The sequence below is a fragment of the Leptopilina heterotoma genome, unplaced genomic scaffold (assembly GCF_015476425.1).
Source record: "Leptopilina heterotoma isolate Lh14 unplaced genomic scaffold, ASM1547642v1 Lhet_238, whole genome shotgun sequence".
Lineage (NCBI taxonomy): Eukaryota > Metazoa > Arthropoda > Insecta > Hymenoptera > Figitidae > Leptopilina > Leptopilina heterotoma.
In genome coordinates, this window is record NW_025110954.1 from 870,002 (window position 1) to 895,561 (window position 25,560).

Genomic DNA, 25,560 nt, shown 5'->3' on the forward strand with positions numbered 1-25,560 from the left:
GCACACAGATTGTAGGGTTATAAAAAAAAAATTTGAAATCCCGTTGGAGTATCAAGTAAAGGCGACCAAAAAGCGTTACGGTTCGTACCGCGTGTTGCAAAACCCTTCCGCACCCACGGCAACCACCCGACGCGCTTATGGTTCTCTCTCTTTCTCTCTCTCTCTCTCTCTTTCTCTCTCTCATCCCCCTCAAGCCTTCTTCGCCACCCTCAAACCCCTTTTCTTCGTGGCACCCTCGAGGACAAAACTTGCTCTAAGAAGCCTTTAAGAACGTTAAGGTTTTGCTTGATGGTGGGGTATAAAAGTGTTCGCATGCGCACTTGTTGGAAAAAGTCTGACCCGCCCCCGGGAACCGCCTTCGTCACGTTTTCAACCCCCGGGTGTCATCACCCGCGACACCCCCAAGACGCCACTAAGATCAGCGGCCTTTTTCAAGAATAGCCCCGGTAACATGTGCTAACCTTCTGCTATTAATACCCTCAATTTTATTTTTTAGTTCCTCACATTTTTTCACCCCTAAAACACTATTTAAAAATAGCGTCGTTCTAAGAGACATGGTTTGAAAAATTTTTTTGAAAAAAAAACCGACGTTTAAAAAATAAAAGATTTTAAAAGGACTTCCTTAAATAACGACATTAAAAAATTTTTTTTTTTTTTAAATAGTGTTTTGAAGAAATATTTTTTTTTTTAAAAGCCTTTGTCAAAAAAACACCTTTCTAAAAAACTTCTTTTAAAAAAAAAACCTTTTATTAAAAACCACCTTTCCAAAAAAAATCGTTTAAAAAAAAAACACTGTTTTATAAAAAACCACCTTTCCAAATAACCTTTGTTAAAAAAAACCCTTCTTTAAAAAACCTCCTTTCTAAAAAAAACCATTTTAAAAAAACACCCTTCTATAAAAAAACCAACTTTCTAAAAAAACTATTTAAAAAAACACCTTTCTAACAAACCCTTTTTTAAAAAAACACTTTTCTAAAAAACTTTTAAAAAAACACCTTTCTAAAAAACCTTTTCAAAAAAAACCTTTCTAAAAAACCGTAAAAAAAAATCTTTTTAAAAAAACCTTCTTTAGTAAAAGTTTAAAAAAAATAAAACTTACCAAAAAATATTCTTTAAAAGAATACTTTTCTTAAAAAAAATCAATGTCACCTTTAGTGGACTTTCTCTATAATTAAAATTTAAATAAAAGTGAACAAGTGTATTTTGTGGAAACTACATTCGGTACGTAAATAAAATTATTTTCTCTTTATTTAAACTTTCCTTTTTTTATTTTTAAAAATAATTTCAAAATTTATTTCATAGTAAAAAGAAAGAAAGTTAATTAAAACTTTATAAAATTTGTTAAAAAGTAAAAAAAGTTAGAAAATTCAAGGAATTAAAATGAATTTAATTTTGAAGCATTAATAAAATTAGTAAATTTCAAGTAAATAAATAATAATTTAAAGAATTAAAAAAATGGAGAAATTCAAAGAATTAAAAAAAGAATATGAAAGAATTAAAAACATAAAAAATTGTGACTAATTGTGATGAGAATGGAAAATGGGGGAAATTAATTATTTACTGATTATGCATATCATAATTAAATTTAGATATTTAGAATAAAATTTGGAGACATGTGTGTGAGATACACTCGATATGGCTGACGAACTAATCCAACAGTCTAATTGGTCGCCAGCATGTAATTGTCCAGTTTCGATAATTGGACCAATTAATTCGAACGGAAAAGTACGTCAATAATCGACTCCCCATTTGCTCATCGATGTAAAGCGGTGGGTGTCATGTGGAAAAATGGAACAACGAAAATTAAAATGCCCACTCCACTTTCTCGCCATGTCCACAAAATAATTTCATTAATTATCCATTTATATCACTAAATAATTTTTTTCCCCCTGAAAAGAAAATTATCGACAATGTTAATTAGTTGACTTTGTTTTTAATTTTCTAAATTTTCAATAAAAAAAATTCGATTCTTTTTTTAACTCTTTTTTATTTTATTTATTTAATTTAGAATTTTATTTATTTACTTATTTTTATTTTATTTATTCACTTTATTTATTTTATTTATTTATTCCTTTTTTTGAAAAAATTATTTTCATTTTATTCAGAGAAGGACAAAAAATATTCGAATGGACATTTTTTTTTTATTTATTTGCTCTTTTTAGATTCTATTTCGAAAATATATTTTTAATTCTATTCAGTAAAGAAGAAATTAATTCTAACGGATATTTTTTAATTTTATTTATTTACTTTTCTTTCCTTTCATTTCGAAAATATAATTTTCGAAAATAATTATATATAGTTGAGGACAAAAAAATATCCAAATGTACATTTTTATTTTCTATATTTACTCTTTTTACCTTTTTATTTCGAAAATATAATTTTTATTCGATTTTTTTATAGAAGAAAAAAAATCCAAATGGATATTTTTTTATCTTATTTATTCACTCTTTTCACCTTTTATTTCAAAAATATAATTTTCATTCCATTCAGTTAAGGGCAAAAAAAAAAACCAAATTGAAATTTTTTTATTGAATTTATTTATTCTTTTTACTATTTTTATTATTTTTATTCGAAAATATAATTTAAATTCTATTCAGTAAAAAAAAAATCCAAATGGATTTTTTTTTCTCTTTATTTATTTTATTTATTTACTCCTTTTACATTTTATTTCGAAAATATAATTTCCATTCCATTCAGTTAATAAGGACAAAAAAAAATATCCAAATGGATAAATTGGATTTTTAAAGAAAAAAAAAAGTTAAATGAAGATAATTTCAATTGTTAATTAATAAAACCCGTTCCTCATAAAACACACATTGTCGAAATTCATTGATTAAACGCTTTTTTCCGTTATATATATAGTACATGTAAATATAAAAAAAAACCGTTCACGAGTGAAATTCAATTGTTCTAAAAAGTGGAAAAATATCATTGAATTGATGGATAATTGGATTTTGAGTTAATCGAACACACTCTTGCAAATTCTTTTGAAAATGATTTTTGCCCCAAAAAGGGGATATCGCAGAGAACTGAAAATAATGACGACGACGCGTGGGAGAGTGGTACTCGCGTGAAATTTTATATATTTTACACGCGTGTTGTACGATGTAAAAGCGTTTATGGTGAATGATCCCCTTTTTCACCTTCATATATATATTTTCGCCAAAGGTTTTATTGAATCATTTCGTGTGTCAAATAAGATGAGATAGAAAATAAAAAAAAAAAGAGGAAAAAAAATATGAACAGTAGGGGGGATCTTCATGTAAGTGAACCGAATAAAAAAGAGACAATCAGATATTATACTGCATGCATCCATAGCAAAAGGGCAGTATTTAGGGTTACATGGATAAGAGAAATGAAAGAAGTGGGGGGAGGGGGGGGGGTGAATTTCCATTGTCAGTACCATAAGGGAGTAGGATTAAAAGGGGCTTTTAGTTTTCGGCTTCTCTCTTCCAACTCAGAACATATTCGTCATGATCGATAGTCTCGTGCCAACTCTCAAAAGAATAACTCGGTCGGTTTTTCTTTTTTTCGATTTTTATTTTTTCACTCCTGACAAAAAACGGTAATAATTGAAAATTTATTTTACTACTTAAAAGAAATGATACAAATAATGTAAAAAAATATCCTCTGTAGATTAAAATCAATTTTTTTCTATACTCTGATTTTTTTCTCTGCAAAGGGAAATTTAAGGTTTAATTTTTACTCGAACAACAAATTTTTAAAGTGACTGAAAGTGTAGTAAAATTATTTTTATATTTTTTACTACGGGAAAAATTAAAATTGTGACTGAAAGCATAAAAGAAGACAAATTTTATATTTTATTTTCAAGAAAAAATTTAAGGAAATAGCAACGAAAGGGAAAATGAAAGTAAAATTATTTTTAGTACAATTTATTTTACTAGCTGAAAATACGAAATTGACTGAAAGAATAACAAAATTAACTTTTACTGAAAAAATTAGAAAAGAGAGTTAAAGAATAAAAAAGGTAAACTAATTCTACTAATAATTATTTTTCACTGAAGGTAATTAAAATATGACTGAAAGAATAAAAAAAAACACATTTTATATTTTACTGGAAAAATTAAAAAAAGAGACTGAAAAATAAAATTACATTGACCATATTTTCCTTACTGACAAAATTAAAAAAGTGACTGTAGTAAAATTAATTCTCGAATAATTGATTAACTAAAAAGACAAAAAAGTACCTAAGACAATAAAAAACAATTTTATTTTATTTAACAGAAAAAATCAAAAACTGACTGAAATAGGAATAAAATTACGTTAACAGAATTAAAGTCGAAAATTAATTCCCAAGATAACACGTGAAAAGAAAAAAAAAAATTAAAAGCTGAAAATTCTTGGCAAATTTGTGAAAGTGCATATAGAGAACCGGAATTTTCTTTTTTTTATGTGAAGCTTAGAGTTGTAAAGAGGAATGAAATGGATCAAATATTGAAAAACTCGGAGCGTAAGGGAACAAGTTTTTATTTCTATTTTTTTTCCATTTTTTCCAAAGGATCTTTACGACTTGCTATAACTTTTCTCCTACCCCCACCACACGTCCTCTCATATGAGAGAAACAGTGATGTGGGGGGGGGGGGTGGGGATTGAAAGTGCAATGTGTAACATTTTGCAGGATTCGAAAGACGATAACCCGCAAACAGGCTTTCATGTCCACGATAACTACCCTCGGTTACATTCAACGTTTACTCGTCGCCTCTTTCTCATTCCACTTCTCACCCCCGATTTTATTCTATATATATAGATATATATACACAACTCGAACTCACGACCCCTATTCCTTTGCGTTAAACGCATCTACACCAAGGGTCTTGCCGTCGTCTTTGTTTTCCCTTCTTACCAGTGTCGTTTTGCAGTTGCTCGCGAAACGGTCCAAGAATTCGATAAAGAAACGCTGAAAAAAAGCAAAAAAAAAAAAAAAATTATACGGAAGAAAGAGATTTTTTTTAATTAATTGAAAGCATACAGTATTGAAGTTTTTTTGTAAATTAGTATCTCGAGATCGGGAAGAGATCGGGTTTCTATTTTTTTATATATATAGTAAGGAAAATAATTCTTTGAGTCATTTTCTGAAAATATTTACAGATTTTTATTATTTTCTTCATTTGTTTATTTAAATTATTGCGCTTGATCACTGCCCCCCTTCTTATATTTACAATGTTTATTGTGTTCATTAGGTTTATTATGCTCATTATATTTATTGTATTTATTATTTACTTATTTGTAACATATTTTTTATATTCATTATGTTTATTATATTTATTATTTATTTATAACATTATATTTATTATATTCATTATGTTTATTATGTTCATTATATTTGTTATGTTTATTATGGTCATTATATTTATTAATTATTATCAATTATAAATGTGTATTTTTTAATACAACGAGAAAATATATTTAAATTTTGAAACAATTTTTTCCTATTCTTCTGAAATTATTATTTTTTTCACTAATTAAATTAGATTCATTTTTTCATTTAAATAATTTCTTCTCTTCTATTTGTTCTTCTTTCTGTTTTTTTATATTTGTTTATATATTTTTTTCTCTTCATTCTTATTTACATATTTTCTTTTGTTTTTTACTTTTTTAAGGACTAATCACTAAAAAGAAAATTTAAAGGGGATAATTATTTTTTACTTCTTCAATTTCTTTCTTCTATTTTCCTACTTTTTTGAATTTTGTTTCAATTATATTTTATTTCTTGAATTTTCTTCAATTAATTTTTTATTTTTCTGTTTATTACATTCTCTTTTCTTGTTATTAGTTGCGCCTTTTGTTTCTTCTTATTTTTTACTTTTTAAAATTATTTATTTTCAAAAATAAATTTATTTTAAAAATTAATTTAAAGAATAATAATTACTTTAGTGTTTTTCCATAAAAATTAACTTTTGTTTACTTTAAAAAATAGACATTGAAAAAGAAATTTCACTGAAAAAATAGTTTTTTAATTTTTTAATTCAGTTTTTGAATCTTTTTTATTTCGTGAATGTGTTATCTTTTCTTTTTTTACTTTTTTAATATATTTTTACATTATTTTTTGTTTTTTAACATTTCTTCTTTTTTAACTTTAAAAACTCGTCACTGAAGATATTATTTTTTCTTGTTTTTCTTTTCTTAATTTCTTTTATGTATTTCTTGAATTATTCTTGAAATATGTTTTTGTAATCACAACAAAATTTCTGAATGAAATAATTAATTTTTATATTTTTTGAAGCATTTAAAAAAAAACTATTTTTAGACTGAAAATGCTAAAATATACAATTTTAATAACAATTGTATTTTTTAGCATGTTTTTTATTTTCTTTATTTTAAAATTAATTAATTTATTTTTCTATTACAAATTCCAGATCATAATTTTTATATAAAAAAATATAAGAAAATTAGAATAAAATTATCATTTGAAATTAGTTAGAAAAACAAAAAAAAATGAATTTTCAAATAAAAAAAACTAATAATAATGTTTTTTTTAACATTTTCATCCTAAAAATAAAGTTTTTTTTCGAAAAAATGATTTAAAAATCCTTTCTTATATTTCTTGAATTAGTTTCTTTTTTTGTTTTGTCTCATAAATTAGTTTTCTTTTTTTTCTTTTTTAAATTAATGTCCTCTTATGTAAATTTTGTTCACCTAATTTTTCTTCTTTTTCTGATTATTAACTTTCTTCTTATATTTTTATTTGACAATGGAAAACAAATTTCACTGCAAAAATTATTTTTAAAATTTTTTAAATGCTTTTTTTATTTTTCTCTCATGTTGATTCTGTTTTTTTCTTCTGTTTATTATTTCATATTATAACTTTTACTTTCATTATTTTCATTACTTGTTTTATTCACTAAAAAGATTAGTCACTGTAAAGAAAATTTCTAACAAGAATTATTTTCTTCTTCTTCAGTTTATTTTTTTTTCATTATAATATTTTATTTTTCGTTATTTAAATATTTTTTTAACATTTAAATTGTATTATTTTCAATTGTTGTTTTTTCTACTAAGAAGATTAGTCACTGTAAAGAAAATTTTTTACATAAATTGTTAATTACTGGAAAGAAAATTTTTAAAACGAAATATTTTTTACACTTCTTAAAATATTTTTTCCCCTTTCTTTTCTTTTTTTGTATTAATTTATTCCCCTGTTCCTTTCTACACAATTTTTTTTAATTTCTTTTTTCTTTTTAGTCACTTGTAAGATGTTAAAAAATGTTAAAAGTAAAGTAAAAAAGAGTGAAAAAAACCAATCTTACAAAAAAAAACGTTTTTAAAAAAAAGAAAATATTTTCTTCCTTCTTTTCACACTTCTCGTTTTTTCTCACTTCGAAGTCTAGTCACTTGAAATGAAAGCTTAAAAAAATTGTAGGAAAACTTTTTTTTTTCATAAATGATAAATAACTGCCCTGTTTCTTCTTCTGTTCACATTTTTCTCTTTTTTTTTTTAATTTTTTGTAATTTTCATCATAAAAATAGTTCTTCAAAAGGAAAATTTTCCGAAATCTTTCAGAAAAAAAATAAAAGTACTGTTTTTCCGCAGATATTAAATTGAGACAAAAAAACGAATCAAAAGTGTTGCGAAGCAACATTTTTGTTTCGTTTTTTGTCTCAATTTGATATTCTTAGAAAAACTGTGAATTTAGATGATAAAAAATTGTTTTTGAACAATATCCAAAAAATTACCAAAATTAATTCTGAAATTTTGTGATTTATTTATTTTTTTCTTCATTCATTTTGATTTTTAATTTTCATTGGCAGAAAAAAAGGAAGAGGGAGAGGAGAGAAAAAAAGGAGGGGTACGAGAACGCAAAAGAGGGAGAAGAGATGAAATCTAAATCCAAATCCTGATAGTTGGTGTTGGGGCGAGTGCAACAGTGAAAAACAGTATATCGAGAAAGCAAACGGTGGTGGGCAGGCGGCGGTGGCAGTAGCAGTAGTAGAGAGCGGCTGGGAGATTTTTCTCCCCACCGCTTGGAAAAACTGCCCCCACCAACGTGACAGCGTCGAGTTGGTTTGGTGAAGGGAGGTGAGGCGGCGGAGGGCTGGGGGCAGGGGTCTCGGTGGCTGGGGGCGGCGGCCTCAAAAATACACCGCAACCACACCGCGCGGCTCCACCGCAGAAGCCGCCACCTTCCACCGCCGAACCGAAACGAGACCGCGCGAGTTAAACACCCTTTCGGAGGTGTTCCTTCCCGCCAGGTGATATCCACAGAAGAACAATAATCGTCACTTGGTGCACTTCATCGACAAACAAAAAATCCCAAAAAAGGAAAACTCAAAAAGTTAATTTTTCCTCAAAAAGTTCATTTTTTATAAAAAAAAAGTTCTTTTTTCGTCAAAAAATCCTGTCCTGAGTGAATAAGTGTCAGTGGAAAAGAATTCTTGTACCGAAATTACCCCAAAAAAAGGGGCACTTCCTTACTCTTCAGTAATTTTACCCTAAATTTAAATTTTTCACCCTATTTTTATTTTTCCCACTATTCTTTTTGACTACTTTCATTTTTTTACAGTATTTTTATTTTTCAGACCAACTTCCTATTTTTTACAGTATTTTTTTTCCTTCCCGTATTTTAAAATATTTCCAAGTGTCAATTTAATTTCCCTCCCCCGAAGTTCTGGAACAAACGTCAAGTGCGAAACAAGAGACAAATTTTGAATTCTAATCGAGGTGCGTAGCGATTGTTTTCGAGAATCGAGAGTTGCGCGAGTGTTCGCGAAAATAGTTTTTTTTTTATTTTGAGATAAAAAAGAAAAAAAAATGTGTCTTCTAAAGAGGGAAAAAGAGAAATCAGAGGGTTGTTACTGACGAGGAGGATTTCAATAAAAGGGAATTTTCTCCGCGACTTGGCAGACGAGAGAAGTAAGAACAAGAAGAAGAATTTGCAAACGGATCCTTTCGTTTGGAGATCCGTCGTCGCGGGATAATGAAATAAGGATCAAAGAAGGACAAATTCTCTTCACCCTCTAAAACATGTGTATAGCTTTTCTGTATCAGTGAAAAAAACAAATCTAATTTCGAAACCCAAAATCAATTTCCCAATTCTTCAATTCCAGTATTTGTGGTGCTTGAAAATATTTTCCTTGGGGAAAAAAAAGTCGAAGGAAAATACGAAACAAAAAGGAATCAAAAGGGAAATAAAAAGGTAAAGAAAAGAGAAAAGAAAGGAGAAAATATTTTCCTTGGAAAAAAAAACCTGAAGGAAAATACCGAAACGAAAAGGTAACAAAAAGGTAAAGAAAGGAGAAAAGAAAGAAGAAAAGAAAGGGGGAAAGAAAGAGGAAAAAAAGACGAAAAAAAAGGAAAAACAGAAGACAAATAAATTCAGGGAGAAAAATGAATTAATTCCGGAAAAATAGTGATTGTTATTGTTCCAAAAACAAAAAAGAGTGATTTTCTTTTTTTTCACCCAAAAAAATTAAAATATCGAGAATGTTAGTGATTTTCGAATAAAAAAAGGCAGATGACGAATCCATCGCGAGATTCACGACCCGAGGATCAGCCTCTGGGTTTGGACTACAGTGATCCAAGATCGACGCACGTCAATCATCATCACGTGCATCATGTGAATAATGTGAGTCATCTGAGTGGCTCTCGAATTCGAAGGACTCGGGGTTCGTCGAGACGGAGAATGCACTTGGCTGGTGAAGTTCCTCCGCAGAGTTCAACTGGTGGTAATCACATAGCCGAATATGTGCTCACTGCCGATATTCTTGCCGAACGTACGTTGGATGGTTTGCTCGCCGAACATCCTGGAGAACTCGTCAGGACAGGTGAGTTGTAGAAAAATTTAGTTTCGATAGAAAAAGAATTATTATTTTTATATTATATACCCTCTGAATCTGAATTAGTAATTAGTAATTTTTTTTTTTGAAATTGTGACAGTTTTTTAGTAATTTTTAGTAGTAAACTACTATTTGATAGTACCAATTTGAATTACTATCAGTTTTTAATAATTTTTAGTAGTAAACTACTGTTTGCTAGTAGAAAAATATTATTTACTAGTAGAAAAATATTATTTACTAGTAGAAAACTACTATTTGCTAGTAGAAAACTATTATTTACTAGTAGGAAACTACTATTTGCTAGTAGAAAACTATTACTTTCTAGAACCAATTTGAATTAGTATAAGTTTTTACTAATTTTTAGTAGTAAACTACTATTTTATAGTACCAATTTGAATTAGCAGCAGTTTTTACTAATTTTTAGTAGTAAACTACTATTTATTGGTCCCAATTTGAATTAGTATCAGTTTTTACTATTTTTTAGTAGTAAACCACTATTTCCTAGTAGAAAACTACTATTTTCTAGAATCAATTTGAATTAGTATCAGTTTCTACTAATTTTTAGTTGTAAACTACTATTTGCTAATAGAAAAATACTATTTGCTAGTAGAAAAATATTATATGCTAGTAGAAAACTACTAGTTGATAGTAAAAAACTACTATTTGCTAGTAGAAAACTACTAGTTCAATTAGTGAGTCGTATTTTTTACTATTTCAAATTAGTAAGCCGACTTACTAATAAATTGATAGTTTTCTACTAGCAATTAGTAAAAAAATACTAAAATTAAGTAAAAATTAGTACTGAAATTAGAAAAAACTGTTTCTAATTAAATTGATAAATGAATTCGCACTATTTCATTAGTAGAAAACTACTAATTCAGATTTAGAGAGTAATATAAATTTACTCTCATACTGTAAACAAAAAGGTACTAATAAATACTAATTTAATGCCAATTATCGTACTAAATAAAAATTTTGTTCTGTTTCAATACCAAAATAGGATCGAATTTAGAACCTTTTTTTACAGTGGCTCTACTAATTATTAACCATTTTTATAGTAAAAATTCAGCACTTACATATAATTTAAAAAAAAAAATTAAAAAAAGACAAAATTGTTAAGTTATATCAAACACATTCTCGTGAATCGAATTTAAATTTAGTTAAAGAAACATTATTTGAAAAATTGTTTTCCTCTTCCTGTCTTGTAATGAAAAATAAAAACAGGCCATGTAATTAAAAAAAAATTAACTTTTATTGTAAATTGAATATTTTCATACGCCTTATTCTTGAACTTTTCGTTAACGAATTTTTTAACCTATTTTAGCAAATGTTTTTTTTTCAATTTCAAATGAAAATTCATAGTTTAAAAATAAAAAATAAAAAGATCGACCATTTTATCTCTTTTAAAATCTGATAAAAACTGAAAAAAGAGTTTAAAAATGTTGTTATAATAATAATTAACAAATATTCAAACCACTTAAAGGCTGTGTAATAAAAAACTCTTGAAATGAAACAAAACATTGTTTCAATTCAAATGCAATAACTAAATTTATAAAATAGCTCAAATTATTTCATCTCTGAAGCATTTTTAACATGTCGCGAATATGAACTTCTATAAGAAAATTAAATTTTTAGGGATTTTTTTTTTAAGGGAAGGGTGTACACCGTTATTTTAAATTATATATTAAGAAAATAATTTAAATAATTCATAAAATTGTTTCTATAGTTAATTTTTGAGAAGAATTCAATGGTCATGAAATAAAAACCGATTAAAAAAATGTTTTTCTCCGTTTTGAATTTTTATTTTTCTTAAAAATTAGTCGATTTTGAAATCCACGGGTAATTATTTGTAGAAAATATGTTTTCGTAATTACAAAAAAAATTTCTGAATGAAAAAATTAATTTTTATAATTTTTGAAGCATTTTTTGAAGCAAACTAAATTTTAGTCCGAAAATGCTAAAAAGTTCAGTTATACTAATATTAATTGTATTTTTTAACATTTTTTTTCAATTTTTTTATTTGAAAATTAATTCACTTATTTTTCTATTAGGTACTAATTTCAGATCATAATTTTTATGTACAAAAAATAAAAAAAATAAGAAAATTATGATAAAATTATCATCTGAAAATAGTTAGAAAGCAAGAAAAAAAATTCTAAATAAAAAAATTGAATAATAATGTTTTTTTTTACCATTTTCAGCCTAAAAATAAAGTTTTTTTTTCAAAAAAAAAAATGCTTCGAAAATTATAAACATCAATTTTTTTGTTTGGGAATTTTTTTTGTGTTTTTAAAAATATTTTCTATAAAATTACGCATAGATTTTAAAATCTACGAATTTTTAATCAAATTAAAAATTGAAAAAGGGTTTTAAGACTTAAAATATTCTTCGTCCCCTATTATTTTGTGACCATTGAGTTCCTCACAAAAAATTACCTTAAAAATAATTTTTGTAGAATATTTAAATTATTTTCTTCATACATATGGTTAAATATATCGGTGTAACTTCCCTTAAAATCTTAAAAATTGTTTAAAATTAGTGTCAGAAAAGTACAATGTTTTTTCTATATCTGATGTTTACTTTTATTATTTATATAAAAGAGGAAAAATATTTTGTTGATAAATAATCAAATTTTACATATTGGCTTTTGGTTCTAGTAAAAATTCAATTTTATCTCCTTGTTTTTTATTAAACAATTGAATATACAAGTAAATTTAATAATAATAATAATAATAATAATAATAATAATAATAATAATAATAATAATAATAATAATAATAATAATAATAATAATAATAATAATAATAATAATAATAATAATAATAATAATAATAATAATAATAATAATAATAATAATAATAATAATAATAATAATAATAATAATAATAATAATAATAATAATAATAATAATAATAATAATAATAATAATAATAATAATAATAATAATAATAATAATAATAATTACTAATAATAATACCACCAAATTTATATTTGACAAAACTTTTGTGTATTAATCTTTTAGAATAATATTTTTATTTTCTATTACTTTATTTTTATGGTCAATAAACCAGTAAAGATAGTAAATTTTTTCCTGCTTCAATGATAAGCTTAGATAATTATGCGACAATATTTTTCCTCTAATTACTAGTTTTCTTTTCTATTCTTTTTTTGCTCTATTTGCAGTTTTTCTTTTATTTTTTTTATACTGAAAACTAAATAGAGTCAATTCTAGTATTTAAAATCACATTCTCAAGGTTGGAATTGAGTCAAAAATGGTTCTAATATAAAAGCTGTTAGTCGAAAGTAAAAAATTATTCATGGCCATGATACTAAAACAAAAATAATAATTGTTTAAGTGAATATTATGAATCGAGCGAAAAAAAGAGTTGAAAAATAATTTTTCTTGTCAAAGGTTGTCCTCATCTTGTTTGCACTGTTCTGCCGTCGCACTGGAGATCAAATAAGACATTACCGGTGGCATTTAAGGTCGTCGCTCTTGGCGAAGTTGGCGATGGAACATTGGTTACAGTGCGTGCTGGTAACGACGAGAACTGTTGTGCTGAACTACGCAATTCAACTGCCCTGATGAAGAACCAAGTCGCAAAGTTCAATGACCTCAGGTTCGTCGGCAGAAGTGGAAGAGGTAAGATTTTTAGCTTAAAAATAATTTCTCCCGACGATAAACAATATTTTTTTTTGCGTTCATTTTCGATAAAAATAATTTTTCTTTTTTAAATTCAAATTTTTTTATCCATAAGTCGAAAAAGGCGAAAAACAGATTTTTGTTTTTTGAAAAAAGAGCGTCAATCCAAAAACAAAATTAATTAAGATGTAAAAGAAAATAGAAAGCAATTTTCATTTGTTCAGTTACCAAAAAGAGGAAAACAAAATAAAAAACAATTGTTTGTTCAGTTTTTGATAAAAAGGCGTGAAACTAAAAACAAAAATAACCGAAAGGCGAAAAGGAGGAGAAAAAAGAAAAGAGAAAAAGTAAGAAAAGAAAAAGGAAAAGAAAAATAGAAAAAGGAACGGGAAAAGGACGAAAAAAGAAAAGAGAAAAAGAAAAAAAAGGAAAAGAAAAATAGAAAAAGAAACAGAATGGAAAGGAATGATGAAAGAATGGAAAAAGAAAATCAAAAAGAGAAAAGAAAGAATAGGAAAAGAAAAAAAGATGAAATGGAAAAATAATAAGAAGAGAAAAGGAAGAAAGGAAAAAAATAAGGGAAAAGAAATCAAAAATTCAAAAAATAAAAAATCAAGGAAAACATACGATTGCAAAAAATTGGAGAAAAATTCAAAAGGAAAAATCTCCATGAGGAAATAATGTGACCCTCTCCTTTTTTTTTAGTTCGAGAGGCATTTTCTCGTATAGACGTTATCACGGGGGGGATCTTAAATCATTCAGACGTCGGTACATTAAGGTAGGCACCCTAGTTGATGGCCTCGTTTCTTCATTGGGATCGTGAGTCAAGCCCTTATTCTCCCTCATTTTTAATTCACTCGGCAAATATCCATTGCTCGATCTTTCTCTCTCTCTCTCTCACCAACACACATTTCCTCTATTTTTTCACCCCTCATTCACTCGTCAGATTTACGTAGGCGGACACTGGGATTTTTAATTCCTGGGTCCCTTGATCGTCAATAATTCAGTCTTTCTTTACTTGCCCTGAGAATCAGAAATGAGAAATAAGCGGTACTGAGAGAGAAAAACCAAGGGTCCGAGAACCACTGAATAATTCCTCCTAATAATCGCAACCATTACGAACGGTTAATGCCTATATATTCCCCTTGGTGATGGTTTTTGACTGAGTTGACTGAGTTTTTTAAGAAAAGAAAAAAAGAGCAAAGTTTGATAATAAGAAGGGCAGATGCAAGTAACGAGGCGATATTTTTTTTTAATTCTTTTAATTCGACCAAAAGTTGTGCATCACCCTCGTTTTCTTTTCTTCCTTTTTCTTCTTCACTAGCAGAGGAAAAATACCCTTGAGCTGAATATCTATTGAGTTCGAACCCCCTTTTACCCCCTTTCGCCCCTCTTTTTCTCAAGAATGGGGCACCGCGAGTTTCTAGAAGTCACGGACGTCCCAGTAGTTAACGATGGGGTAGTCGACTTGTTTATGGCAAATTGGAAAAGGAAATTGCGAGGTTTTGCAATCGTTTCTTCTTTATCCCTCACTGTTGACTTTAATCTCTCCTTTGTTAGTATCATCTCGTGATTTTTTTTTCAATCTATTCAATAATTGCATTTATTAAAAAAAATATTTTTTCTTGTCAGTAAACTCAGTAAAGTTGGGGAAATTTTAGTAAAATAAAATTTTTGTCAGTATAGTGAGGGAAATGTCAGGAAAAAAAAATTTTTTTTGTCATAAAAGTTTAGAAAACAGATTTTTTTCGACTTATTTTCAAAAATTGCGCCTTTTTCGACTTTTTTCCAAATATTGCAACAAAATATCATATTTTTTAGTATTAAATGTACATTTCGATGTTTATAGTGCGAAAAAATAACTATAAAGTATAAACAAACAAAAAATATTTTAGAATTATTTTTCTATTTAAATTATGAAATAAAATTCAAAAGATTTTGAATAATTGAAAACTCGGACAATTTAATTGAAAATAATTAATTTTTTGAAAAGTATTTTGTTAGAATTTTTGAAAATCAACTTTTGAAGAATTTTAATTGCAAATTATTAAAATAATCGAATTACCTAAAATTTTAATGAAAAATCTTTAAACAAGGATTTAAAAATAAAAACTAATGAAAATTAGCTTTTGATTTTCTTAAAATTTAGTATTTTCAGTGTTTTCAATTATTACATATTTCCGAAAATTCAAATAGATATAAAAAAAATAATAACATTTAAGGATTATTTTTAACATTTTGGGGAAAAAAAATCTTATTTAAAAGATTTAATTAAAATTCATCCAATAATTAATTATTTTTTTTTAATAATACAAAAACGATTTTAAGAAATTCAATTGTTTTTGAAAAATTATATTAAAATATTTTTAAAAACTACTTAATTCTTAGAATTTTTTTATCATAATTTTTTAAGATTCAGTTATCTTCGAATAAGGTAAATAAAAATTAAAATAAATATTTTCTGAAATTGTTAATCAATTTAACATTCAATTCGAAATTTGGAGTTTGTTTTTCGTGTAAAATATTGTTGCCCTTTAAATTAAAATTTCCTAAAAGACAGGACAAAAATTAGCAATAAAAAGAGAACGTGAAAAATTTACTTGCAGACGGAACTTAATTTTACAGAAAAAGTCAGTGAAGAAAGAACGATGAAACGAATGTATTGTGCTTGGCACTGGTATCTACTTAGCCAGATTAAAGGGATTTATCATGATGCTTTTTTTGAGAGAGAAAGAGAGAAAAGAAACAAGACAATCATCCATTAAATTGTATTTAAATTCCCTTAGTTTCTTTCATCTCATTGTCACTGTAAATAATTAATTTTCAACTATTTTTCAAAATTACAATATAAGGGACTAAATTTTTTAAACCACTTCTTTTAATCTAATTTACAGAGATTGAAATTTGGGATTGAATATAGTTTTTAAATTATTGGCAGTAGTATAGAAATTTTTTGTCAGACAAGAGACTATTTCGATTTTATATATGTACTTTGGAACTAGTAGTAAAAGTACGTTTTAGTCGGACAGTATTGCTTCGATTGTATAAAAACTTTGTAACCAGTAGTAAAAGAACGTTTTCGTCAGACAGGAGAATTTTGTAAATTTTTTTAATTTTCATAACTCTAATATAAGTCGAAAAAGAAATTTTCATTTTGGATCATCGAGTTAAAAATTTCTTTTTAGTACAGAATTTTAAAATTTTTGTTTCAGTAGTAAAAGTTTTTTCGTCAAACGTGACTGTCTCAGTTGTTCATACTTTAGTGGCAGTAGTAAAAGTACGATTTAGTCAGACATAACTGTAAATTTTTTTAAATTTTCTGTTTCAATAGTAAAATTATGTCTCAGTCAGATTAAATATTTTTAATTCTGTCAATTTTAGTACCAGTAGTAAAAGCATGTTTCAGTCAGACATAAGTTGAACATTTTTTTCCAATAAAAAAAAATATTATATTTATTAAAAAATTTAAATATTAGTACTGCATGATTAATCAGAATTTGTAAACGCTTGTAAAATTTTTACTAGTAGTAAAAGTACGTTTCAGTCAGACAGAATAACAGAAAAAAGTTAAAATTAAAACTATTAAAAAAATATTTTACTGTGACAGTAAATTTTTATTTTAAAAATCAGAAAAAATTTTAGTTACAAAAATAATTATTATCAGTAAAAAATTAAAATTCAGGAAAAAAAATTATTGGAATAAATTTATTTTCCAAAAAAAGGGGTATTTTCGAGGCCAATAAAATATATGTTAAAATTTTTGTTGAACGGTGAGATTTTGTGAATATAATCCGGAACAATTTTTAGCGAAAGAGTCGGATGAGGGTGGTATTGAAGGCAAATATAGTGGATGGTTTTTGGTAGATGGATTGATGAGAGGGGGGTTTTTAGGGGGTGGGATAGAAACGGTAGAGAGTGGTTGGTTGTAAGCGGCTTTGGTTTCCATGGCAGTAAGCCCTCATTACTGCATTATGGGCAGCCTCTAACTACCACTCGTACGCAACAATCTGCTTCTAGATTGTCAAGAAGAACATATATTTCAGGAGAAATGGAACAGATATAGTTGGTATTATTTTATAATACCTGTAGAATTTAATGTAAAATAAAGTTCAAGTCGAATAATATAAAATATCAAGATTTTATTTCTTTTCTCATGAATCATTTTTTCAATGTTTAGAGAATTTATAATAATAATAATTTTTGCTGAGGGGAAAAAAATTTTGTTGCGAAAAAAGAATTGTTTTTATCTTTTTTTTGACAGTATATTAAAACAATAAATTTGTATTTGGGTTTTTATGAGTAAAATGTCACTTTTTCTTATCAACACCAGCAAGGAAGGTTGAGAAAAAAAAATATTAGAGCAACAGGTGCGGTTGTGATTTCAAAGATATTAAAATCGTTACGTCTAATCGTGCGAATTCTGTTGCCTGGCAAGTGAAATTATTACCCCCAGGAGTAAAAATTGTATTTTTTATACGAAAAAATATTTTTAAATCAAAATAGCTGAAAATAGGGAAAAAATAAAAATCCTTTCTTTAAACAAATTTATTAAATTTGTAAAACTACATTAAGTACAATTTTCTAATTTTAATTAAAATTTAAAAATTTTTAAAAATTTGTTTAATTCTATAATTTAACATTTTATGTTTATAATTTTAAAACAAAAAGTTTTTGGATTTTTAATTTAATCATTTGGAAAAGATTTTTGTCAAAATAATCCAAAAGATGCAAATTTTCAAATAATTGTTTATTGAATCTCGACGTTTCGATGAAAATTTTATTGTTTAATTTTCTAATTTAATCACATTATTTTATAATTTTATTTATTTAATAATTAATAATAATTTTTGTTCTCAATTTTTACAAATGTTAGGTAAATAAAATTAAAGTGAATATTATTGATGTAAATAGAGTAACTAAATTAACAGAAGAAACGCCAATACTGCCATGGCATCTCATGCCTTGATCTATAAAACAATTGCAGCACAGTTGAATTTTTATTATAATTCAATGAAAATATTTTTTATTTTGTAAAAATTAAAACATTTTTTTATTTACCTTCCGCTTCTCCCATACCAATCCAACAGACAAGCAAAAGTATTGTCACAAAAATTAATGGATACACTTTCATTTTTTTGATTTGTCGAGATATTTTTCTCTGTGTGTAACTTTCGATTCGTTTCTTGTTTCTAAATATATTTTTTGAAGAAAAGAGCTATTTGTTTCTGTTTATATACCTCACTTCACTTGAAAATATGTTTCTTATCATACATTCGCGCGCTTAATTGCAAGTTAAGAGAACCGTTTAAGAAGTAGCTTTGATAAATATTTATTATCTATGCTAAGCAGGTGATTGCATATTTGAAACCAGTTTTTAAAATAATATTCAGTGAACAATAACAGTTACCTTCAATTGAAATAAAAGAGAAAAATAATTTATGGAAAATTTTTTATAAGTAAATAGTAAAAGAAAATTTTAATCTGAAACAACGATTTTGTTTTCATGTAATTTTGTTTATGAAAAAATGAGAGTAAACAATGTTTGGTCAGACAATTGTTGATATTTTTCTTCAGTATTTGGTAAATTTAAGTTTTAATGAAGACATTGTAAAAATTTTAATTTTTCTTTTTGTAGTATTAGTAATTATTATAATAGTAGTACAAGTAAATATCAGTAGTACAAGTAACTATTAGTAGTATAAGTTAGTATTAATCAGACAGTAATTCAATTGCAATGTGGAGAGTTTTCAAAATTTTTTTGCTATCAGTAGTAAAAGTGTGTTATAGTAAGGCAAACTAATTTGTACTCCTTGTATTTTAAGTAGTAAAAGTATGATTCAGTCAGACAGAAGTGTTAATTTTTTTGTATATTCTGTTTCAGTAGTAAAATTCTGTCTCAATCAGGCAATATATTTTTAATTAAGTCAATTTTTAGTACTAGTAGTAAAAAATGTTTTAGTCACTAATAAAGTTTAAAATTCTTTTTTACCTCAATATTTTCAAATTTTTCAATAATTATAAGTACTAAAAATGTATTTCAGTCGGATGAGATTTTTGTAATTCTTATAACATAATGTAAATAAAAAAAAATAATTTTTCAGTTTGTAAATGTACAGATTTTTGGAATTTTTGAGTTTATAGTAAATTTTTATTTAATCAGATCTATTGCCCTCTGTGTATTTAAAGTCTAGTACCAAGTAGACTTTTGTCAGACAAAAAAGAAAATTACCTTTTATATAATTTGCTAATAATAAAATTTCTCTTTTTTCAGAAATTTTTTTTTATATTTTTGATTTTGATTTGATTACAAAATTTTATCAATTTTATCATTTTTTATTATAATTATAATTTTAGTTACGAAAAGTATAGCATTCCAATTTCCAATATTAAAAATTATAGCCTTCTTGTATTTTTTTCTGTCAGTAGTGAAAGAATTTTTAGTCAGACAGGCTAAATTATAAAGACTTTTGTGTCAAAAGTAACTTTTAGTGTTTTTCAATAGTAAAATAGACCTTCAGTCTAACAAACTCTTTAAATTCTTACAATTTTATCATTAACAGAAATAATACTTTGGTCAGACAGCTTGTTCTGTAATTTTTCTCTCAGTAGTAAAACCTTTTTTAGTCAGACAACTATTTTAATTTTCAATTTTTATTATTTTCATATTTTCACTTTCTTTAATTAAATTCAATTAATTTTTTGTAATTTTAACTCAGAAAGAATTTTTTCTTTTCTTATTTCAGTTCTAGTAGTAAAGTTTACTTTTAGTGTGGCAAAATTTCCTCTTTTGTGATTGCAGTTTCAGTAGTAAAGTTGACTATTAGTCAGACAGATTTTACAATATTTTTATAATTTTTGATGGGCAGTATTGAAACAGTATGATAGTCAGACTGAACCAAAAAAAATTAATTATTTTAACTGTGAGTAGTAGAAGAAAGTCTTGAACAGACAACACAACTTGATTTTTGTCCTAGTAAAACAATGTAAGTAGTAAAAATTTATTTGAATATATTCTTAACTTGAGATAAGTAGTAACAGTATGTTTTAGTCAGACTTTCATATATAATTTTTTAGTTTTAGTGTTAATTCAAGTAACTATGATGTAAGTAGAAAATATATGTTTTGGTCAGACAGTGAATAGAGAAAAAAAATTTTCTAGTAAAAAAATACTTAAATTAAAATTAACTTAATTAATTAACTTAAAATTAAGTAATTGAAAGTAGTAAAATCATTCTTAGCCAGAAAAAAGTTGTTAAAATACTTTTCAATCCACTTTCAGTAGTGAAAGTAAACTGATCTGTTTCATTACTTGTAAATTCACTTTCAAGTAAGTTCCAGTAGTAAAGTTACGTTTTAATCAGACGGAATGTTTCAAATTCTTGTAAATTCTTCTTTCTAGTAATAAAAAACGTATTTGTCAGACGAAACTCGTCTAAATAGCACAAGGTTTAGCGCAAGGAGGGAACAAATATTTTTGTCGCAAAGTTTCTTTTACTTTCTTTGCCAGTGGTAAAAAATTGTTTAGTCAGACAATTTTCAAACAAGCGAAATTTTCACTTTTATTTTACAGTGAAAGTAGTAAAAGAATCGTTTAGTCAGACAATTTTTCAGTATCAAGTAGTAAAACTAATTTTTAGTCCGAAGTTAGTATATTTTTTTCAATTAAAAATGTCAATTAGGATAAAACCTACTTGCTCAAAAAATAAAAATTGAAAATCGGATTAAAAAAGTCTTTAACAGAAAAAAAAATGTCACGATAAAAATGAATAGAAAGGACAGAGGTTTAAACTGCCTCTCGGCCTTGAAATCTGAGCCAAAAAGTCCTTCGTCTTGTTTTCCGTGGAAAATAGTTGAGACGTCAAGGATGAGAGTGAGAAAGCGGCGAATAGAATGAGAGAGGCAGTGAAAAAGAGAAAAAGGGTGGGGGTGGGGGGTTTCGGATGCTGGAAAGAGGAATATTATCACCCCGTTGCAGGGGCGTATATCACTCGTCACCCCTTTCGCTCCTGACAGGGATTAGCGTTAACCTCCGACGCTAGGAATCACGGATACATGAAGCAGGCCAGTTTTCATGTGCGAATGTGTGTGTGTGAGTGCCAACTGGAAAAAGAGAGGCGAGTTGTAGAAGAGGGTGATGGGGGGAATGGGGGGCCAGCGTAAAACGGCAAACGTATCGCATAAATACCGGAGTTACCTGTGTTTTATGACGCTTCCAATGCCAGGGAGAAACAACGAAAGAGCTGCGCGCGAATCCGAGAGGAATACACACAGTGCTATTGATATCGACAGGCCAGATCCTGACCGATGCCCCATGCAATCCTTGATCCACTCGGTCCAACCCTTTTTCTTCTTCTTCTTTTTTTTAAACCCCCTTCCATTCCCCTCCCCTTTTCTACATACACACACCTTCCTCTAATTCATTTTCCAACTTTTTCTCTTATAGTCATAAATTTTTAAAACTTCGATTTAAATCCTCTAGAATTTTTATTTTCCTCCTCTTCTTCTTCTCTTTTTTTTGTCTTTTAATGCGCAATTCAATTTTTCATTAAATCATTATTTATTGTTTTTAGAATAGGATTTTTATTTCTTTTTATTCTTTTATTAGATATTTGGAAGTATTTTTTTAAAATAATGAATAAAATATTCCTTTAATCAGTTTTACTTAAATAGTAAAAAAGAATTTTTATTAGAAACCATGATTTCGAAGGGTTTATTTTGAGTTTTTAGAAAAAGGAGTATAATTGTATTATTTATTATTTATTTATTTTATTATTTATTTATTTATTTATTTATTTATTTATTTATTTATTTATTTATTTATTTATTATTTATTATTTATTGCATTATTTATTATTTTATGTCAATTTTTGTCAGACATAAAGCAAAAGTAAAAATAAGCATTAGTCGGACAAAATTTGAAAAAACCTTATAATTGGGTTATCAGTAGTAGAAGTAGGGTTTAGTCAGACGAACAATTTTTTTAAAAATTATAGTAAAGGAAGTTGCATTCAGATACAAAATATTAAAAACCTAAGAAACTATAAATTTGTTGTCAGTAGTAGAAGTCTGTTTTAGTTGTTTGGGGAACAGTTTTTCTGAAACAAATTTTCTAATTTCATATTTTCTAAAAAAATTTTTTCTAACAAAGGTGAATTTTTCAAAAACTTTTTTCTACAGAAGTTGATTTTCTAAGTTCTTCCTTCTAATAAAACTTATTTTCTAAAAATATCTATTGTTTATATGGTAATTTAAAAAAAAATGTTTTTCTCACAATATTAAATTTTTGCAATGACGATCAGTAGGTATATATGACTGAAAAATAAAATTCACAAAAATTTTTTAATTCATTAAAAAAAAATACTTAAGATTTCGTTAAAAAATTATAATAAAAAATATAAATTATGCAGATTTTTGAACAAAATTTGAAAATAATCTAGTTAAAAATCGTAATTAACAAATAAAAATTAAAGGGATTTTTGTCCAAAAGATATTTAAAATTTTCTAAAAAAAACATTTTATAAATATATTAATTTTGGAAATTTTTGAATAAAAATTATGCAAATTTTTTTTTTTTTCAAAGAAGATCATAATTTTGTTAAAAAATTGTGAATTAAATAAATAAAATATTATATAAATATTAGAAATTATACCTATAACTTTTTGGAAAAACTTTTAATAGAAATCAAAACTTGTTTAAAAAAACTTATTTAAAAAACAAATTTGATTTGAAATCACTTTTTTTAGACAAAAAGGATCAGAAAATATTTTTCTTAAAAAGTGACCGCCTACGGTTTTAGCCAGACAAATAAATAAATTTTTGTAATTCAGTTTCCAATAGTAGCAGTAGGTTTTAATCAGACAAATAATTTTTTTTTTTGTTAATTACGGTAAAAAAAAGTTACATTCAGACACAAAATAATAAATAACTTAAGAATCAGTAGTAAATATAGGCATTCATCAGACAAAAGTGAAAAAAAATTCTAAATGTATTTTTAGTAGTACAAGTAGAGTTTAGTCCGACAAATAAATTTGTTTGCGTGTTAATTATAGTATTAAAAGAACTTTACCTTAAAAATTTATTTTTAGTAGTAGAAGTAGGGTTCAGTCAGTCAAATAAATTTTTGTACTCCTATTAAAAGTAGTTAAAAAAATGAACTCAGACATAAAGTTAAATTGCTATTTAAAATAATATTTAATTAAAATATTCTATTTAATTATAAAGATTTTTTTTCTTTTTCTCCGGAAAATCTTCGTTCTTGCGTCAAATTGGCGATCTTGGGTAAAATATTTATTTCTTGTAGTGCCTCATCCTCACATTCTCTTTCTCTGTTTCTCTTCTTTGCTCCTTTAACGAAATTGATTTTGCAGCTTCCAACTTTGCCGGAGCTTATTAATCTCGTTTTTCATTTCGTCGATAGACAGATTGGATGCTTTCGCCAGACACTTCCGGTTCGGTGAAGATTAAGCCGCCTCATCCTGGCAGTTCTCCAACCGCGTCCTTCCGCGACTTTCCTCCTGTCTCCGACTTGTTCATCTTCTTCTTATTTTTCTCTAGACACGATTCAAGTACAACTTTTTGAGCTCGTGTGGAAATGATTTAATAAAAGTCTCCTAACGTTTCGTCTACTTTGAGTAGGGTCGACATCCCTTTTCGAATATTCATCAGAAACTTCTAGTTTTTTGATGAAAAAAAAATCCTATATCAATTTTAATTAAGAAAACTATTTAATTTTAAAATTATTCTTTTATTCCTTTTTTTTAATATTTAACAATTTTTTCTCGTTTTATTATAAAAATATTTTTTTATTTAAAAATTTTTTTTTTCAATTATTTAAGTATTTCTCCTTTGTCAGAGAAAAAATATTAAATTGTTTTTAGGTAAAATATAATTATTGAAACGTTATGTGTATACGTACGCCTTCGAAAACGATCAAATCCAAAAGGTAGAAGACACATCAGTTGATAGCAATGAATATGGAACGTTGAGCGCAATCTTTTTTTCCAATTAAAAATTAAAAAATCTCCCCTAAGTGAGGAATAAGGGTGAATGGAGGGTAGGGGGTTTAGAAAAAGGTGGATAGAAAACTCTGAATCGGATGACTGAACTGTCCCGAGCTTTTCTACCGATTAAACATTATTTTTTCCCTCGTACAAATTCATTCTTTTCTACATATGTTAATTCCGCTTCTCTCATTACAGAAAAACGACTATTCGTTATAATGAAAACAAAAATACGAACTTCGTTAAATAAATAATGGAAAAAAAGGGGGATTTTTCTTTCTTTTTCAATTTATGTTGCGATAAAGAATTTTATATTTAATCCCGATTTCGATTTACAAAACAAAGGACAAGTAGATGTCAAATCACCCCCTCCCCTTAAAAATTAATTTTTAATTATTAAATCTGTCTGCTAGTTTCAGTAGTAAAATCAAGTTTTAGTCAGACAGAACATAACTTATATTTCTTATAATAATTACTAGAAAAATTATTTTAATAAATTAAAAAAGTATGGAACGAATTAAATTCAGTATATTAAAGGATATTGAGAAATTGATTTTGATTTGAAAAAAAAAATCTTTTTAATACTTGTCGTATAAAGAAGAGGAAAAAAAAAATTCGTTTCGCTTTATCGTATAACTTGACACGCGATACGTTGTGTACCTGACTTCATACTACAACGATTTGAGTAGTCAAAACGTCAGAATCTTAAAACACTACAAACACTCTGAAATAACGATCCGAGTTTTACCCTTATGCTCGCTTTTGCCAGCAAACAAGGGAGTTTTTAACACTGAATGATCCCTGAGTAAACTTGGGGGCGTACGTCGACGTTTTCATATCTTTCATATAGCCATTGCAAAATCCCTCTCTTTCTCTCGCTCTCTCTCCTTTTTAACCGACTCTCACTTCTCACTTCTCACAATGTCGGAAAACTGTTTCTACAGTGACCTGTCGATCTCACATGTACATAAAGTCATAAAAACAATTCATTCTTGTTGTTACGATCGAAATTGACTTTTTCATCGCGATGAATAATTACAGTTTCTTTACAATTTAAAAAATAGGTCTTATCTTGACCTGAAATTGTTTTTTTTATTTTATCTGTTTTTCCTATTTTTTTC

General features: G+C 26.5%; 1 protein-coding gene across 4 annotated transcripts in view; it reads left to right on the forward strand.

Moving 5' to 3' along the window:
* Positions 1-1,144: 1,144 nt before the first annotated feature.
* Positions 1,145-25,560, forward strand: part of LOC122502793 (runt-related transcription factor 1-like) — a 56,517-nt gene continuing 32,101 nt past the window's right edge. For 2 of the 4 annotated variants that reach the window (XM_043613032.1, XM_043613028.1), the window contains exons 1-3: positions 1,145-1,221; positions 7,771-9,783; positions 13,208-13,438. In XM_043613032.1, the coding sequence (XP_043468967.1) occupies positions 9,474-9,783; positions 13,208-13,438 (541 nt within the window). In that variant the 5' untranslated portion in view covers positions 1,145-1,221; positions 7,771-9,473. Of the gene's footprint in view, positions 1,222-3,484; positions 3,566-4,971; positions 5,065-7,770; positions 9,784-13,207; positions 13,439-25,560 lie in introns of those variants that run through there. The other 2 variants (XM_043613029.1, XM_043613031.1) reach the window with 2 other exon arrangements.